The 19669-nt window shown below is 41.3% G+C and overlaps 2 protein-coding genes across 4 annotated transcripts in view; one reads left to right on the top strand and one right to left on the bottom strand.

The window, feature by feature from the left end:
* Nucleotides 1–19669, top strand: part of OIP5 (Opa interacting protein 5) — a 120506-nt gene that overhangs the window by 960 nt on the left and 99877 nt on the right. For 2 of the 3 annotated variants that reach the window (XM_060175072.1, XM_060175074.1), the window contains 3 exons: nt 11682–11804; nt 13221–13302; nt 15551–16211. In XM_060175072.1, the coding sequence (XP_060031055.1) occupies nt 11682–11804; nt 13221–13302; nt 15551–15646 (301 nt within the window). In that variant the 3' untranslated portion in view covers nt 15647–16211. Of the gene's footprint in view, nt 1–11681; nt 11805–13220; nt 13303–15550; nt 16755–19669 lie in introns of those variants that run through there. The other variant, XM_060175073.1, reaches the window with a different exon arrangement.
* Nucleotides 1–19669, bottom strand: part of NUSAP1 (nucleolar and spindle associated protein 1) — an 87685-nt gene that overhangs the window by 53550 nt on the left and 14466 nt on the right. The window lies entirely within an intron of this gene.

Here is a 19669-nt window from a genome sequence, read left to right as displayed (position 1 = left end):
AAAAGGATGCAATCATGTCTTTGGAGGATGCTCCTTTCCCCTATGTGAACGTAATGCTTTAATGAAATGGAAAAGTGATATTTGTATATGGTTTCTAAGATATTTCAGAGGGCCACATCTCTCTAGTAGTTTCATGCAGATGAATTGAGGCCAAGAAAGACATACCTGTTCACCCAAAAGGTGGTTCACCAAAAGGTGCATAAAGTATTGGACCCTCAAGTGTCAAGTTGAGTTAAGTCTTTGCCATTGCATGCGCCAAAGTGATGGTCTGATTCTTTCTCTTCTGTTTCCAGTCAATCAATCAATCAGTCTTAGGGGCCAGATCGTGACACACCTGATTGAGCACACAGTTATGCACTTTTGTCCAGAGTGAAGCCTCTGGTCCCCACCTGTGGTGCTGGTGGGGGGGTGAGCTCCACAAGAGGTGTTGTGAAGTGTTGCAGGTGTCTCCCTCGCTCCATCTCTATCCCGCCCTCGCCCCATTTCAGTCTCTGTCCAATTAAAAAAAAATCTTTAAAAAAATGTATTGCACCAAAGTAAAAGTCTCTGGGGGTGGGTGGAGGGGAGAGTTTAGGTCCTGGAACAGGATGGCAGAGGACCAAGTGGGGGTTGTATTGTTTTGTGGAAAACTGAGAAATGTTATGCATGTACAAACTATTGTATTTACTGTCGACTGTAAAACATTAATTCCCCAATAAAGGGGGAAAAAAAAAAAGACATGACTAGTTGGAGGTCAAGTAGAGCACAGGATACCAGGCTTAATGACTTGGTTCAAGCCACCACTCCCTACTTGGAGGGGGGAAGTTTCACAAGTGGTAGAGCAGTATTGCAGGTGTCTCTCCTCTATATATCTCCCTCTCATCCTTTATAAAAAGTATAGGGAGGGGTCCGGGAGGTGGCACAGTGGATAAGGCATTGGACTCTCAAGCAGGAGGTCCCGAGTTCAATCCCTGGCAGCACTTGTACCAGAGTGATGTTTGGTTCCTTCTCTCCTCCTAACTTTCTCATTAATAAATAAAATCTGGGGCCTGGTGGTGGCGCACCTGGCTGAGCACACGTTACAGTGCGCAAGGGCCTGATTTTGAGCCCCCGGGCCCCCACCTGCAGGGGGAAAGCTTCATAAGTGGTGAAGCAGGGATGCAGGTGTCTCTCTGTCTTTCTCCCTCTCTACCACCCCCCTTCCCTCTCAATTTCTGGCTATCTCTATCCAAATAAAGATAATTTAAAAAATTAAATAAATAAAATCTTAAAAAAAAATAATAGGAGAGTGACCCAGGAGGTGGCACTGTGGATAAAGCATTGAACTTTCAAGCATGAGGTCCTCAGTTCGATCCCTGGCAGCAAATGTACCAGATGTCTGGTTTCTCTCTCTCTCCTACCCCTCTCATTAATAAATACAAAAAACTAAAAAAAAACCAACAAATCTGGTTAATGAAAAATAATCTTTTAGGGTGGCTTAAAGCATAATGGATATGCAGAAACTCATGCCTGAGGCTCAAGAGTCACAGATTCAGTACCAGCACCATCATAATCCAGCACTGAACAGTGCGCTGGTGAAGGGAAAAAAGAGAGAGAGAGAGAGAGAGAGAAAAGAAATTTCCGCTTACGTAATATTAACAGTTACTTAACTGTCATTTAACTAGGACTTAAGTTTTCTCTTCTTTTTTATTTTTAATCATTCCCTTTTGTTGACGTTGGTTTTATTGTTGTAGTTGTTGATCATCGATGTTGGATAGGACAGAGAGAAATGGAGAGAGGAGGGGAAGACGGGGAGAAAAAGATAGACTCCTGCAGACCTGCTTCACTACCTGTGAAGCAACTCCCCTGTAGAGGTGAAGCCAGTGTCTCCAACACGGATCCTTAAGCTGGTTCTGCACTTTGCGCCATGTGTGCTTAACCCACTGCTACCACCCAACTCCCAGGACTTAGTTTTCATTTAATCTGGAACTTAGTATTGTTTCTGTTGTAACCCAGGGCACTGGGGAAAAACACAAACTGAATGCTATGTACTTCAGTACTTGCTTGGTAACTTTTCATCCTTTTTTTTTTTTTCTTCTTCCATAACTGAAGCCTCATTTTTGCTCTAAGTTGACTTTTTCAGATAGAAAGAGGAGGAAGATTGACAGAGGAAAAACATCAGAACACAGTTTCCTCCAATGTGGCAGAACCCAGGATCAAACCTGGGTTGCAGGCATGGCAAAGCAGTGAACCATTTTGCTGGCATCCTTCTTGGACCTGTATTCTCCCCACCACCCACCCCAGAGTCTTTTACTTTGGTGCAATACTCCAATTCTAGTTCAGGTTCTACTTGTGTTTTCTTTTCTGATCTTGTTTTTCAACTTCTGCCTGAGAGTGAGATCATCCCATATTCATCCTTCTGTTTCTGACTTATTTCATTTAACATGAATTTTTCAAGGTCCATCCAAGATTGGCTGAAAATGGTGAAGTCACCATTTTTTATAGCTGAGTAGTATTCCATTGTGTATATACCACAACTTGCTCAGCCACTCATCTGTTGTTGGACACCTAGGTTGCTTCCAGGTTTTGTATATTACAAATTGTGCTGCCAAGAACATATGTGTACACAGATCTTTTTGGATGGGTGTGTTGGGTTCCTTAGGATATATCCCCAGGAGAGGAATTGCAGGGTCATAGGGTAGGTCCATTACTAGCCTTCTGAGAGTTCTCCAGACTGTTCTCCACAGAGGTTGGACCAATTGACATTCCCACCAGCAGTGCAGGAGGGTTCCTTAGACCCCACACCCTCTCCAGTATTTACTGCTGTTACCTTTTCTGATGTATGATATTCTCACAGGAGTAAAGTGGTATCTCCTTGTTGTCTTTATTTGCATTTCTCTGACAATCAGAGACTTGGAGCATTTTTTCATGTGTTTCTTGGACTTTTGGATCTCTTCTGTGGTGAATATTCTGTCCATGTCCTCCCCCCATTTTTTAATGGGGTTATTTGTTGTCTCGTTGTTGAGATTTGCAAGTTCTTTATATATTCTGGTTTTGAGCCTCTTGTCTGATGTATAGCATGTAAAGATCTTCTGCCGTTCTGTGAGGGGTCTCTTGGTTTGGGTAGTAGTTTCTATAGCTGTGCAGAAGCTTTTTAATTTGATGTAGTCCCAATCGTTTATACTTGCCTTAGTCTTCCTTGTAATTGGATTCGTTTCACTGAATATGTCTTTAAAATTTATGCGGAAAAAAGTTCTGCCAATATTTTCCTCTAAGTATCTGATAGTTTCTGGTCTAACATCCAAGTCCTTGATCCACTTGGAATTTACTTTTGTATTTGGTGAAATACAGTGATTCAGTTTCATTCTTCTGCATGTTTCAACCCATTGTTTCCAACACCATTTGTTGAAGAGACTCTGCTTTCCCTATTTAATAGTCTGGGCACCTTTGTCAAAGATTAGATGTCCATAGGTGTGGGGCTTACTTCTGGGCTCTCAATTCTATTCCACTGGTCAGTATGTCTACTTATGTTCCAGTATCAAGCAGTTTTGATGACAATGGCCTTATATTACAATTTGAGATCTGGGAGTGTGATGCCTCCGGTTCTGTTCTTTTTTCTCAAGATTGTTTTGGTAATTCTAGGTCATTCCAGATAAACATTTGTAGCGTTTGTTCTATTCATCTAAAAAATGTGGTTGGGATCTTGATGGAGATAGCATTAAATTTGCAGATGGCTCTGGGTAGTATATTCATTTTGATGATGTTAATTCTTCCAACCCATGAACAAGGAATATCTTTCCATTTGTTTGTGTCTTTTTCAATTTCCTTAAGTAGTGACTCATAATTTTCAGTCTTTCACTTCTTTGGTTATGTTTACTCCTAGATATTTTATTGTTTTTGTTGCTATAGTAAAAGGAATTGATTTCTGGCTTTCAGTTTCTTCTAACTTAGTGTTTGCACTGAATTTTGAATGTTAATTTTGTAGCCTGACACCTTACTGTATTGCGTGATGATTTCCAAAAGCTTCTTGCTGGATTCCTTAGGTTTTTCTATGTATACTATCATGTCATCTACAAATAGGGAGAGTTTGACTTCTTCTCTTCCAATCTGTATGCCTTTAATTCTTTGTTCCTGCCTGATTGCTATGGCAAGAAGTTCCATCACTATGTTGAATATTAATGGTGATAGTGGGCATACCTGTTTAGTACCTGATCTGAGGGGAAATGCTTCCAGTTTATCACCATTGAGTATGATGTTGGCTGTAGGTTTGCTATATATAGACTCCACTATCTTCAGGAATTTTCCATCTATTCCCATTTTTGTAGTGTTTTGATCATAAAGGGATGTTGGATTTTGTCAAAATACAATAAAGGCTTTCTCTGATGCCGGGATAGCCTGAGGGTGCTTCTTCCTGAGCTAGTGCTCTCTGGGTTGGAGAGAACTCAACTGGAGCCGATCTAGGCTGCTGCGTGGGAGAGGGATCAGGAACTCGTGCCGCACTAACTTCGCAGGAGACACACTATGGAACTCTCAGAACCGGAAAGCAATTTCCAAGTGTCTTTAATCAGAAGAGCAGCTGTATTTATACTCTCCAAGTAGGGTGGAAACAGGATGTGACATAGAGAGGGTGGAGCGAAAAGTGACCGGTGGAAGATCAGGGTGTGACAAGGAGAGGGGGTGTAGCAGGTGAGAATTCTACCACTGAACCACCAATGCCCTGGAGGGAAGGTGGTGCTTTATGTAAATGTAAAAGTGATTTATGTAAATAGACCGCAGCTTTGAATTGGATCAAACTAATCTCATACAGACATACTGGAGTTTAAGCCGGGGGGAGCTGGCATACTATCCAACATCTCCCCCTTTCTTTTTAACTATTTGCCATAGTATCAGGAATGCGGGGCACTTTGTGAGGCAGGGAGACTGATAAAAGGCACACCTTTTGGGGTTCTACTGTCCCTCCTTGCTCAACCTCTCCATAGAGAGAGAGACTAACAGGATTGACACACCCCTCAGGCTCAAGCCCTTCCAAGCTCAACCATATCCTCACAATTCCCCAACATCTCCCTCTTACTTAATGGCCATATATAACTGGGTCAATGTCTGTAAAAGGCTTCATCTCTGTCAGGGGAATAGCAGTGTAGGGGTGAACAGAAACCTGTTGGGAAGAAATCAGAATGATAGCGTGTAAGTGTCTTCAAAAAGAACTAGCACAAGACAGGGAGGGATAAGTAAGAGTAGCAAGGGACAGAGTGAGCCTGATGGGTGGAGGAGTGGGGGCCTGATAAGCCGAGGGGCTAGAGGGGTGATCTGGCATTGCAAAATCCCGAGTCAGCTGGCGGAAAGTTCTATGAACTGCTACAGTCATTCTTCAAGAAGTCCAGCAGTATAAAGGGAGTGTCCAAGTTCTATAGAAGCATAAGTCCAATGTCAACAGCCAGGAAATAAATGCCACACTTCTATCTTGATGGAGGAGGACATCCACTGGAACTTTTCTTCTCTGTAGAGAGTGACCTGGAACCGCCAAAACATGATGGGTGAAACAGAAGCAGGAAGAGCAGACACTGATGGGTGAAAGAAAGGCAGTAGGAAAGTCTTGTCCTTTGGAGTCTGTGAATCAGTTTCTCCAGATCGTGTCAGGTCACATCATGGGTTTTGGGGGATGGCTGTAATTGTGGGTGATGTCGGAGGTCAGTGGTTCAAGATGGATTTCTGGGGATTCTATATGAGCAGATGCTTCTTTATGCGAAGGCTTGTAATAGCTGTAGTCAATTACTTATGAAAAAACTTTGTAACAAGTTAGAAGTTTACTACAATTGATAACTCAATGATTATAATTGGTTTAGGTATCTTTATAATTTCGTTTAAAGGTCATCCTATTGTGACCTCATGTAGCAGTCTCTATATAGCAAAATTTTCATACCGAATTTAAGTTACATATATAGATTCTTAACTATTTTTACATTGGGTTTTTAAGCAAACTCAGGTTACTAGAGAGTTAACACATTTTAGTGACAATTTTTTTTTTTTTTTGTACATTTACAATGTCAGATTGATGCCAAATTTGTTGTGGATTAATTTCCACAAGATAGCTTACAGGACATTTTTGGGGCCCTCCAAAAATGTCCTGTATAGAGAATTTGTATTTTAACTTAGGAGATGATGAATTGTCACATTGAATATTTAGAGTTTTACCTTAAGCACTCAGTTACTTTAATGAATTGATTTTACCTCTCCTGGTAAGAATGTAGCTTCAAAGTTACACTTTAACCATTAAGTTAATGTTTACCAAACTTGAAACATGCATATTAAACATGTAGTTTATAACACACAGGAGGAGAAAACTTGTAACTAAGACATATCATTTCAAATGCGAATTTAGATCTACTGTCATAGTTGAACCATCTTTACTCACACAGTTTAAGACTAAACATTTCATATTTATATCAAGACTTAAAGAAATCAAAAAGAGGAATAAACAATTTTTGGACTGTTTCTGGACGTTTCCAGAAACCATGGCTGCGTCCAGCCGTTTTATATAAAGTCAGTTATCTTTCAGAGTACTCTGAGCACAATGGGTACAAAAAATTTTGGTCACTCAACTCATTCAATTTTTTTTTTTAACTCACTCACAAAACACAACTGGCCAGTCATAGCATAAGACATTCGGGGGTGGGGGGGGAGGAGGAAGAGTTCTGTGAATCAGATTGTTTTAGATTCTGCCATGTTGTATTATGGATCCTGGGGTGCATCCTGCAGCCAGTCCTCTTGCACCCAGTCTTCTTGCAGTGTTTCTTGTTCTTCAGGGATATCAGCGCCATTATGTGGGTATTGCCAGACATGGCGGGCAGGAACCCAGACAGGCTTGGAGTAATTTTGTGGAAAAATGCATGTGAAACCCCTCCCCATAGTCAACAGGGGGTCAGGTCCTTTCCAAATTTTATCAAGTGGGTCTTTCCATTTGACTAATAGCTGGGAGGGTGGGTGGTGTTTGCCAATGAAGAATATTAGGAGGTTGGTCTGAGTTTTTGTAAATATTAAAGCGATTTAATGTAGTTAAGGCTTTTGCCAGCTGGATATTGCGGGGGGTACATTTCCCCTTTTTCTTTATTTAATTGAGCCTTAAGAGTTTGATGGGCCCTCTCAACAATGCCTTGTCCCTGTGGATTATACGGAATGCCTGTAGTATGAGTAATGTTCCAGAGGGAACAAAAATCTTTAAATTGTTTGCTGGTAAAAGCAGGCACATTATCTGTTTTAAGTTGAAGAGGTAAGCCCATTACAGCAAAACAGGAGAGTATATGGCTTATAAGCTTTTTTGAGTTTTCTCCTGTCTGAGCTGTAGCCCACATAAACATAGAGAAGGTATCAATTGAGACGAACACATATTTTTGTTTGCCAAAGTTGGGTATGTGGGTAACATCAATTTGCCAAAGAGCGTTGGGTTTTAAACCTCGAGGATTAAACACCCAGAGTTTGAATAGCAGGTGTTTTGATTAGACCTGCACAGGAGGAACATGTAGCAATAACACGTTTTAACTGTGGCAGAGGAATATCAGGAAATTGAGCTCGAAGTCCTTTAAGATTAACATGGGTTAGGGAATGAAAGTCAGCAGGATTAGAGACAGAGGCTAGGAGAATTCCTGTGGAGGCGAGGTGGTCGGTTGCAGCATTCCTTTCAGACAGGGGACCAGGAAGAGGGCTGTGGGAACGTAGGTGCTGAACATACAGTGGTTGGGTTCGAGAACAGAGTATAGAGGCAATTTGAATTAAAAGAGGAGAAAGTGGGTTGTCATCAATTCTTACATAAGATCGAGCAAGCCATGGAAGTAAGTTAACAGTATACACACTGTCAGAAAAAAGGTTGAAGGATTCTGGTACAGGTTTTAATGCAAGTAAAACAGCATAAAATTCTTTGTACTGAGGGGAATTATCAGGAAGCTCAGTAAAGAGAGGTTTGGGGTATTGCTGGTCTGGATAATATATAAGGGCAGCAGCTCCCTTTTTTCCACCATCACTGAACACTGTAGGAGCAGAGGGGATGGGTTCTCGAGAGAAAAGTTTAGGTACTAGTAGAGGCAAGAGAGGTAAAGAACCTATCAAATTATTAGAGGGAAAATGACTATCTAATTGTCCTGGAAAACCCATTAAACTTATGGCAAAACGAGAATGGTGGCGTATGAGCCATTCTGTATCTGTGAGAGAAAAGGGAAGAATGATTGAATCTGGTTCCCTTCCTAAGACCTGAACCGATCTGTTTCTTCCTTGGCGAACCATAAATGCTAAGGCATCAATCTCGGTAAGGAGTCTTGGAGCTCCGCCTACTGGCGTATGAAGCCATTCGAGAACGCCATGTTTCTGCCACAATGCCCCCACTACCGTGGGGGTGGAGTTAAAGATTAGAAGATTTACCAGAGAGGAGGGGGAGAACCGAATGAGGTGCATGTCCTGGAGAGCCTGGTTAACTTTTTCCAGTGCCAAGGAGGCTTCGGGGGTTAACATACGCTTTGAGGAGGGCTGTTTGTTTCCTTTTAATAGATCGAACAGTGGTTGCAGGCAGCTCGTAGGCAGATAAAGATACTGCCTAAGCCAATTCAAATTTCCAAGAAAACTTTGCAAAGAAGCAAGAGTGAGATTAGAAGGAAAAGTAACACAAGGTTTTAAAGGACAAATCTGCGTTAGAGAAATCTCTGAGCCTAAGAAAGATATTGGAGGAATTAGCTGTATCTTCTCAGGCGCTACATTAAGTCCACTTCTCTTAAGGTCTTGAGTTTGATACCTGGCAGCACATGTACCAGAGTGATGTCTGGTTCTTTTTCTCTCTCCTCCTATGCCGCTTCATAAACAAACAAATAAATAAATAGAAGAAGCAAGCAGGAAATACACAGGGTGAAGCCTGAACTGTGTGGGTATATTGCAGCAAAGCAAAGGACTCTGGACTGGGGGGGTGAGGCCAGTGGGGAGCATTGGGTATCTAATGTACTCATGTCAACAACTGTTCTCTAAATCATTATTTCTCCAATAAGATGATTTTTTAAAAAGTTCACTGGGAGCTGAGTCTTAGTCCTGGGGCCTCTGTGGACAAAACCCCCAAACACTCCAAACCACATTTCCTTGTACTATTTGGATATGCCTTATATACAAATACATGTGGTAAGTGACTTACTACACTTGGCATATGGAGAACCAAGATCAACATTTCCTGATTCCTAGTCTTTCCTGATCTTTCAGAGGATAAAATAAAAGAAAATAAATGGCTAACTGTTGTTGAGCCAGATGTTGTGCGCGGGCCGCGGAGAAGAGAGAGGGGATCCGGAGCGAAGAGGAAACACAAATCTTTATTTGCGCTGGCACCTCAGAGTTGGGTGCTAGAGAAGCAGGTTGGGCCACGTGGAGGTAGCGAAAATGGCTGCCTCACGCAGTAACCTTTCCTGCGTCTGAACACCGGAGTGAAGCGCTGCCAAGAGAGAGAGGTGCAGAAGAAGAAAAGCTTTTATAGGAGCAGCTTTCGCGAGAATGGGAAGGGGGAGGAGTAACTATAGCACTCCAGGATAGGATGATAACTCTCATGAGAATGGGAGGGGGGAGGAGTAACCAAAGCACTCCGGATATCGTGGGGATATAGACAATGCCCTGAGGGCACAACATGGCTGAACAGGCACTCCGAGAATGTCCCAACTCTCGCGGGAACTAGAGACAACATGGCAGATGTGACTGCATCGGCATAATTTCCCAGCATCTCCCCCTTTCCTTTTATCTAATGCCCAGGGCAACAGTGTGTAAAGTCTGTGAACTACTCAGGGTCAGTCTATGAAAAACCAGCAACGTGAAGGGAAGAAAGCTGCTGTAAAATTGTCTAAAGTGTCCAAAGGGTATACCAGCAAGTCCGATAAAAGTCTCAGTCCAAAGTAGGCGACTAGGGGGAGAAATGGCAGGGGATGAAATGCTGCATGAGGAAGGTCAGCCTCTGGAATTTTGCTTTTCTGTAGAGAGTGAGCTGGAACTGCCAAAACGTGACAGGTCAAAGCAGAAGCAGGAAAGGCAGACAGGCAGTAAAAAAGTTCTGTCCTTGGAGTCTGTGAATCAGGTTCTTCAGATCGCGTCAGGTGACATCTAGGGTTTCGGGGGGTTTGCCACTGTAGTCGTGCCATCTAGTGGGTGATGTCAGGGTGTGCAGGGGTCCAGATGTTTTTTCTGGGATTCCTCTGGAAGAAACACAAACAGTCTGCTTCTCGTGGTTAGCAGGGCATCTGATTTGAATGCTTTATAGAAAAAGAGGTTTGGTGCCTTGACCAACTGAGTATTGGGGGATGTATCTTTCCTATTCATTTATGATTATATTTTATATTATTTGTCATGGTAGTAGCCGTTATCTGGAAGGTCCTGGATGATTCATGGGGAAAAAGAACTTATCTTTTAACAAAGACTCTAAGGTGTAGGGAAGCAGAAACTATCTTATCCCTTTTTTTTTGTTGTTATCTTGCCTTTTGTTGCCCTAGTTGTTTTATTGTATGTAATTATATTGTTATTACTGATATTGTGGTCGTTGGATAGAACAGAGATAAATGGAGAGAAGAGGGGAAGATAGGGGGAGAGAAAGACACCTGTAGACCTGCTTCACCGCCCGTGAAGTGATTCCCCTGCAGGTGAGGAGCCGGGGGATCAAACTGGGATCCTCAAGCCAGTTCTTGCAAGAGAGAGAGGTGCAGAAGAAGAAAAGCTTTTATAGGAGCAGCTTTCGCGAGAATGGGAACGGGGAGGAGTAATCATAGCACTCCAGGATAGGATGATAACTCTCGTGAGAACTGGAGTGGGGAGGAGTAACCAAAGCACTTCGATATCGGGGATATAGACAATGCCCTGAGGGCACAACATGGCTGAACAGGCACTCCGAGAATGTCCCAACTCTCGTGGGAACTAGCAGTAGCCTGAGGAGACAACGTGGCAGATGTGACTGCATTGGCATAATTTCCCAGCAGCTGACTAGAATAATGGAATTCTTTTCTTTTTTATTTTGTCTCAGTATTTTGTTATTATTCTTTTACTGTGTTGGGAATGAACTTAGGAACTCATGCATGTACTTTGTCACTGAACCACTTCCCTGATACCAATTTTAAATGTTAATATAATTAACTCTGATAATCAGATATGAATTGCTTCTATATTGAATTGACTGTTATGTATCTGTGATTGATTTTTTTTGTGTGTGTGTGGACAGAATGCACTAGAGTACTTATACATTCTTTTTTTTTAAATCTTTACTTATTTATTGGATAGAGACAGCCAGAAATTGAGAGGATGTGGAAGACAGATCGAGAAAGAGACAGAGAGAGACACCTGCAGCCCTGCTTCACCATTCGTGAAGCTTTCCCCCTACAGGTGGGGATATACATTCTTTTTTTTTTTTTTTTTGCAATATTATTTATTTATTATTAGATAAAGAAATTGAGAGGGAAAGAGACACAGAGACAGCTGCAGTCCTGTTTCACTACTCATGAAGCTTTGCCCCTACAGGTGGGGACCAGGGGCTCGAGCCCAGGCCCTTGTGCACTGTAGTGTGTGCTTAACCAGGTGTGCTACTGCCTGGCCCCAAGTACCTGTACATTCTTATGTATGTCACATTTTCACTCTGTTTTCTATTACAGCATAGTTTCTAGGATTGCTTTCAGATACATGTTATTTTGCATTTGCTCTCTAATTCTTTCTTACTGTTTTTTTTCTCCTAGCACTTACAACCTTTTATTCTGTAGTTCCTGCCAGGACCCCATTGGTTTTCATCTGTTTTCTACCCATTCTGCCATGGCTGCCTTAAGAGGTCACTTCTGCCTTTCAAGTGACAAACTGCTGTGGTAAGTAGACTTAGATGTTCTTGATCAAATAAACTTTAAGTGTTATTCCAGAAAATGTATAATATTTGTGCCAAGAAAGATACCAAATCAGGTATTGCTACAGAGGGAGGGACCAAACTGCAATCTCAGAACATTATAATCATTTCAGATATCTTATAATCACATGGAACTTATTTAGAATAGAAATTTACAAAGGTAAGCCTCTTCAAAATACTGTAATGGATTTTTTGGGTTCATGGTGTGTATCTGTCTCACTCTGACATGATGGCACATTGTACCATATTTGTCCCATGTGTGACACAATCCCCAGGAGATGTGATCAAGAGTGGATAGATGATCTAAGATAATCATAACAGACTTTTCCCCTAGAAATTTTGAAATAAGGACTTAAAAATTGTAGAAGATATTGCTGCTGAAGTTGGGACATAAAAGCTCTAGCTATAGGGAGGTTTTCTATGTTAAGCATATCAATGCAGAGAATTCCTGCCTACAAAAAAGGTGAAACAGATAGAAAGAAATAAAATAGTGGCTCAGCATACCCCACTAGTGAAAGATATAAACAGGCTGGTGGTGTAGATTGACCTGCCAATGCCCATGTCCAGCAGAGAAGCAATTACAGAAGCCAGACCTCTGACCTTCTGCACCCTACAGAGATCTTTGGCCCATACTCCCAGAGGGATGAAGAATAGGAAATCAGGGAGTTGGGCGGTAGCGCAGTGGGTTAAGCGCACGTGGCACAAAGCGCAAGGACCGGCATAAGGATCCTGGTTCAAGCCCCTGGCTCCCCACCTGAAGGGGAGTTGCTTCACAGGCAGTGAAGCAGGTCTGCAGGTGTCTATCTTTCTTTCCCCTTCTCTGTCTTCCCCTCCTCTCTCCATTTCTCTCTGTCCTATCTAACAACGATGACATCAATAACAACAACAACTACAATAACAATGAAAAGCAACGAGGGCAGCAAAAGGGAAAAATAAATTAAAAAATAAAATAATAAAAAAATAGAATAGGGAATCTTCCAATGGAGGGGATGGGATACGGACTCTGGTGGTGGGAAGTGTATGAATTGTACCCCTCTTATCCTACAATCTTGTCAATCATTATTAAATCACTAATAATTATAATAAAAAAAAGAATAGGGAAGTTTCCAATGGAGGGGATAGGACACAGAACTCTGGTGGTAGGAACTGTGTGGAATTATACCCGTTATCTTACAGTCTTGTTAATCATTAAATCACTAATAAAAATTTTTTTTAAAATAGTGGCTCATGAAGTGGCACTATTCATACATATAGTCTGGCTAGCAGTGGGTGGGCTGGAACATGAAAATTTTTTTGCATAACCACCATTCTGTGTTCTTAGCCTTTGCTAACTTTTTACTGTTATGGTATTAATATTTCTTTTTTCTGTTTTTCTGTCTAGCTATTTCTTAAGAACAAAGACTATAGTAAATGCAGCAGAGATGGATATTCACAATGTATTGCTACCAGAAAAAGTTGCAGAGGTAAAACTTTTTGGTAGTTGTATGCTTCTCTGTATAATTTGTACCAAAAAACCTGGGGGGTGATAAGATGGTTTCATATATGAAAGTGGAGGGGGAAGAGAGAGATCCAGAATACCATTCTGGTATATGCCATGCCAGGGAATGAATCCTGATCTCATGCTTGAGACTCCAAACTTTGACCCACTGTGTAATTTTTCACATTTGGCACTCATTATTGAATTTGTGATACAAAGCAAACATGAAAATCATTTGTAAGGTTAGGTAATTTATTGACTAGGGACTTATTGTTGGTTTAGTTTTTAGTAATAATAGTTTATTCCTTGCTAATTATACATTTAGTAAAAATGACATTTATTTTTTTATTAGTGATTTAATGTTGATTTGCAAAATTATAAGATAATGGGTATAACACCATACTGTTTCCATCATCAGTGTTCTGGATCCCCAATCCCTCCATTGTAAGCTACAACAGTTCTCCTAAAGTTGCAGATATGGGTCAACTATTATTTCTACTACCATATATCTATATTTGTATGTGTTTTCCCCTTTAAAATATATATGGAGGGGAGAAAGAGAGAAAGAACCAAACATCACTCTGGTACATGTGCTGCTGGGGATTGAACTTGGGACCTCATGATTGAGAGTCTAGTGCTTTTTTTTTTTAAACATTTCTTTTAAAAAATATTTATTTATTTATTCCTTTTGTTGCCCTTGTTTTATTGTTGCAGTTGTTGTTATTGATATTGTTGTTGGATAGGACAGAGAGAAATGGAGAGAGGAGGGGAAGACAGAGAAGAGGAGAGAAAGACACCTGCAGACCTGCTTCACTGCCTGTGGGGTGCCGGGGCTCGAACCAGGATCCTTAAGCTGGTCCTTGTGCTTTGCACCATTTGTGCTTAACTCACTGCGCTACCGCCCGAATCTCGAGTCTTGTGTTTTATCCACTGTGCCACCTCCCGGATCACCTACCCTACCCCACCTTTTTTAAAGGTCTCATCTTCTATTCCTTTCCAATTCACACATACACCTATTATTACATCCAAATGTCCCTCCCTTTTTACTCCTCTCCAGTTCCTGATGGAGGTAGAGTTCAGAGCCCTCTGGTCATCTCTTGCTCTGCTTTTCTGTCTTAAAACTATATATCTTATACCGGTACTTGTGCATTGTGCCACCTGCGCTTAACCCGCTGCACTACAGCCGGACTCTCTAAAAAAATATATCTTAAATAAATAAAAATAAATAAAAATTAAAACATTGCTACAGTGCTACTTTCTAGAATGGCAGCTGGCAAATATGGCTGATGTGGCTGTTGCTGGCATCCTGGGTCCCAACATGTCCCAAGATAGAAAAGATTACCTGACACTTAACAAGTGTCTGAGTAGTCTGGAGAGTGAACATATTAGATTGAACCTCCAGTGCCTCAGGCATAAAAAGTCTTGGATACCCACTATGCTAATGCCAAGAAAATAGCTCAGCATCTTTTTATTCATTTATTTTTCTATATTGACATTTATTCATGTATTAACACAAAAGAGAAAACCAGAGCATCACTCAAGCACATTTGATGCTGTTTGAACTTAAACCTCATGCCATGCTTGATAGCTCAACCTCTAAAAGCACCAACTCTAGAGCCTGGGAGGTGGCTTCTTTTCTTTCTTCCTTCTCTTCCCCTACCTCCTTCCTAAGCAGAATGCTTTGTTTCTTTTTAAAAGATTTATTTTGTTTATTAAATATGAGAATTTCACATGAGGAAGAGATAGACAAGCCAGAGCACTACTCTGATACATGCCAATGATGACAAAAACAAACTTAAAAGAAATTAACACTTGAATTTGTGAGATTTTTTTATACATTTATTTATTTATTTTCCCTTTTGTTGCCCTTATTGTTTTGTTGTAGTTATTGTTGTTGATGATGTTGTCATTGTTGGATATGACAGAGAGAAATGGAGAGAGGAGGGGAAGACAGAGAGAGGGAGAGAAAGATAGACACCTGCAAACCTGCTTCACCTCCTGTGAAGCAACTCCCCTGCAGGTGGGGAGCCAGGGTCTCGAATCAGGATCCCTACGCTGGTCCTTGCACTTTGCGCCATGTGTGCTTAGCCTGCTGCGCTACTGCCCGACTCCCTTGTGAGATGTTTTAAAACTTTGCCAGCTTCTAATTACTAGCTTAAATTTGAAATGACTTCTAGAGCCAGCAGGTTGATAGGCAAATTTAAGACATGACATATATATGTTTCTCTTCCCAGCTGAAAGAGAAGATACTGTTAACCCATACTCGCTTACAGTCACTGATGAAGATTTTGAAGGAAGTAACTCCCAACCAGTCCAAGTCAGAAAACTGATTCAGACCCTATGCTTGAGTATAGGCCTGACTGCTGTCTTCTTCAAGTATTGTTTGATGATTCCTTGAGAAAAACTGGCTCTACAATAGATGGGAAGAAGTCTGGCAGTTGGCATGTGGAACATATGAGATCCTGGTTTCGATCTCTGGTACCATGTGAGAAAGCAACAAAGACAAAATATTGCAACTCTATGGGTGGTAGAGCAGTGCTTTGGGCTTTCTCCTTTCTCCCCTCTCTCTCTAGTTAAGAAAAAGATTGTATCTCTCACATGCATGTCAGTCCCTAGTACCACATAACAAAAATGAGAAATGTGATTAATTATAACTGTCTCAAGGCAGATTTTTCAAAAAACATTTGAAGCTGCTTCTAGAAACTGCTCAGCCTTCTATTCAGTTTCATAGCTTCTTGCCTTAAAACTTGAATGGCTAGGGAGTCGGGCGGTAGCACAGTGGGTTAAGCGCACGTGGCACAAAGCGCAAGGACCAGCGTAAGGATCCTGGCTCAAGCCCCCGGCTCCCCACCTGCAGGGGAATCGCTTCACAGGCGGTGAAGCAGGTCTGCAGGTGTCTATCTCTCTGTCCCCCTCTATCTTCCCCTCCTCTCTCCATTTCTCTCTGTCCTATCTAACAAGGACGGCATCAACAACAACAATAACTACAACTACAATGAAAAAAAAAAAGAACTTGAATGGCTGGGAAAATGGCTCAGTTGCTAGGGTGCAGGACTTGCAGGTCTGAGGCTCCCAGTTCCATCCCCAGCGCCACATATATCAGAGTGGTACTCTGGCATCTCTTGCTCATTTATGAAACTCATTCTCAAATGCAATAAAATAATTAACAAAAAATAAAGATATTTCCTAGTTATTTTTTAATATTTCTGAAAACATCTTTGATTGTGGTATTAGGAGGCTATACCCCATGAATGCTGTGGTCTAGAGGTGAGAGATTGGAGAGAGCAGGAGAAACACCTGCAGTATTGCTCCACCACTCATGAAGCTTCCCCACTGCAGGTGGGGAACCATGTTTGCTCTACCTGGTACACCACCTGCACTGTACTGAACTTTATTCTTCCCCCTGACCCAACCCCCCCCCCTTTTTTTTTTGCCTCCAGGTTTATTGCTGGCACCATGAATCCACTGCTCCTAGTGGCCATTTTTTCCCCATTTTATTGGATAGGACAGAGAGAAATTTAAAGAGGGAGATAAAAATAGACACTTGCAGACCTGTTTCACCACTTGCCAGATGGGGAGTAGAGGCTAGAATCTAGATTCATGTGCTTCGTACTATCTGTGCTTGTCTGCCTTCTTCCTTTTTCCTTGTTTGCTTGCTACTAGGGTTACTGCTAGGGCTCACTGCCTGAATGATGAATCCACTGCTCCCGGTGACCACATATTGTTTCCCTTTTTTCTTTTTATTTGAAAGAACAGAGAGGAGTTGAGAGGGGAAGGTGAGATAGAGAGGGAGAGAGACCTGCAGTACTTGCTTCACTGACTGTGATGCTTCCTTCCCTGCAGGTGGGGAGCAGAGGCTCAAACCTGGGTCCTTATGCATGGTAATGTATGTACTTAAGCAGGTGTACTACCACCTAGCCCCTCAATGCTGAAGTTTCTATAGCAATAATTCCATAAGGCATGTTCATTTAGTCTTGGTAAATTACATGTTCCATGTTATCATTGATTCTTTCACTGATCATTCAAAGTCTAACAAGCACCAATGATTGTGGCTAAGGAGGTGGCTTAAGGGGTACAGTGCAGGACTTGGATGTATTTGATTCGTCACATGACAGAGCTCCTGCTCTGGTTACTCTTTATCATAGTTTGGAGAAAAATGAGTGTATACTTATATGTATATTTAAATACACAGGGGGTCTGGGAGGTAGAATAGTAGATTAAATGGTGGACTCACAAACATGAGGGTCTACATTCAGTCCCTGGCATTGCATATGCCAGAGTGGTGGTCTAATTCACTCTCATATAAATAAATACAACCTTAAATGTACACAAATATATTTAAAACACAAACATCAATGATAAACTTATGTTGAATAAAAGCATTTTCAAAACTCAGTGCCAACATAAGAACAATAAAATTGAATATTGAAGACCCTCCAAGTTGTCAATTTTTGAGGTCCTCTATTAAGCGGCAGAAATGATTTCTCTTTTTGTAATCCTAGCACAGTATATGGGAGTAGACTATCGGTAAAAATTTGTTAAATATGTCTCATAAGTCATATTTGCTACTACATTGGTACCTACATGACAAAAAAAAAAAATCACACAACTATTGTTCTATTTGACTATAGCCAATCCTGAGTGGTTTTGTAATACCTGCTTTTTAAAATGTTTGTATTTTATAATTATTCAGAATGGCTATTTATTCACTTAAAAGACATTAGTTCCAAGAGCAGTGATCAGCTCTAGTTTATGGTGGTACTGGGCACTAAGTATGGGACCTTTGGTGCCTCTGGCATGAAAATCTTTTTGCATAACCATTGTGCTCTCTCCCTAGTCCTGTTTTTTGTTTTTTACCAAAGTACTGCTCAGTTTTAGTTATGTGGTATTGGCTGATTAAATGTGAGACCTTTAGGCATTAAAGTTGTTTGCATAATCTTAATTTTTTTTGCCTCCAGGGTTATCACGGGGCTTGTTGCCTACACTGCCGTTTTTTACCCCCGATTTTTTGGATAGGACAGAGAAATAGAGGATAGGGAGATAAGAGAAAGACACCTGCAAATCTACTTGTGAAGCGATATCCCCCTGCAGGTAGGGAGCCAGGCCTTATGCTGGTCTTTGTGCTTCATACTATATGAGCTTAACCTGGTGCCACTGCCTGGCCTCCTTAAAATTTTTTTTTTTAAATGGAGTATTAAAATTCATTTATGAGGACTAGAACATCACACAGAGAGAAGCCCCTCACCTACACACACACACACACACACACACACACACACACACACACACGGGCTGTCTACATGTCAAAGCAACACACTATCCAAATGAGTAATATCACTGGCCTCAGAGCATCACTTTGCCAATATGCGTACCAGGTTCCTGGGATCTTGTGCTTAAGCCCTGCACTCTATCACATCATCACCATCACCCTGGTTGCTTAAATCTACAAAACTACTTTCTCCTAAATCAAGGCTTCAGTACTAAAAGCCTCTCACTAAGCCAGCATTAAAAATTAAATGTAAGCATCAGCTCAGGAAAGCAGCTCATGGGCTAAGGTGTGTATTTGCCATGTACTTGGCTCAGGTTCCCATACTGGCACCAGAAGAAGCTCCAGTGCTGAGGTCTTGTACTTTGTGAATAAAAAAGTAGCCCAGAGCAATAAACCCTGCACGTGTAATACTCTAACTCTGCAAATATCTAAATAAAGCATCTTAAACTTTTGAAAAAGATTTATTGATACTGTGTGGTCCGGGAGGTGGCACACTGGATAAAGCACTGGACTCTCAACCATGAGGTCCCAAGTTTAATCCCCAGCAGCACATGTACCAGAGTGAAATCTGGTTCTTTCTCTCCTTTGTCTCTCATGAATAAATTCTATTATTACTATTATTCTCCTTTATTGGGGGATTGTTTTACATTTGACAGTAAATACAATAGTTTGTACATGCATAACATTTCTCAGTTTTCCACATTAACACAAACCCCACTAGGTCCTCTGTCACCTTTTTTGGACCTGTATTCTCCCCACCACCCACCCCAGTATCTTTTACTTTGGTGCAATACACCAAAATAAATTCTTTAAAAAAAGATTTACTGTGATCCAGGAGGTGGTGCAGTGGATGAGGCATTGGGCTCTCAAGCATGAGGTCCTGAGTTCAGTCCCTGGCAGCACATGTACCAGAGTGATGCCTGGTTCTTTCTCTCTCCTCCTATCTTTCTCATTAATAAATAATTAAAAAAAAGATTTACTAATACCAGAGAAAGCAGAGAGAACCAGACTGTCACTTTGGCATATATGAGGCCAAGGATTGAACTCAGGACCTCATGGTTTTAAATGCCAAACTATAGCCACA

Source organism: Erinaceus europaeus, chromosome 16 (assembly GCF_950295315.1).
Source record: "Erinaceus europaeus chromosome 16, mEriEur2.1, whole genome shotgun sequence".
Lineage (NCBI taxonomy): Eukaryota > Metazoa > Chordata > Mammalia > Eulipotyphla > Erinaceidae > Erinaceus > Erinaceus europaeus.
This window is presented reverse-complemented; position numbering and strand designations above follow the sequence as displayed.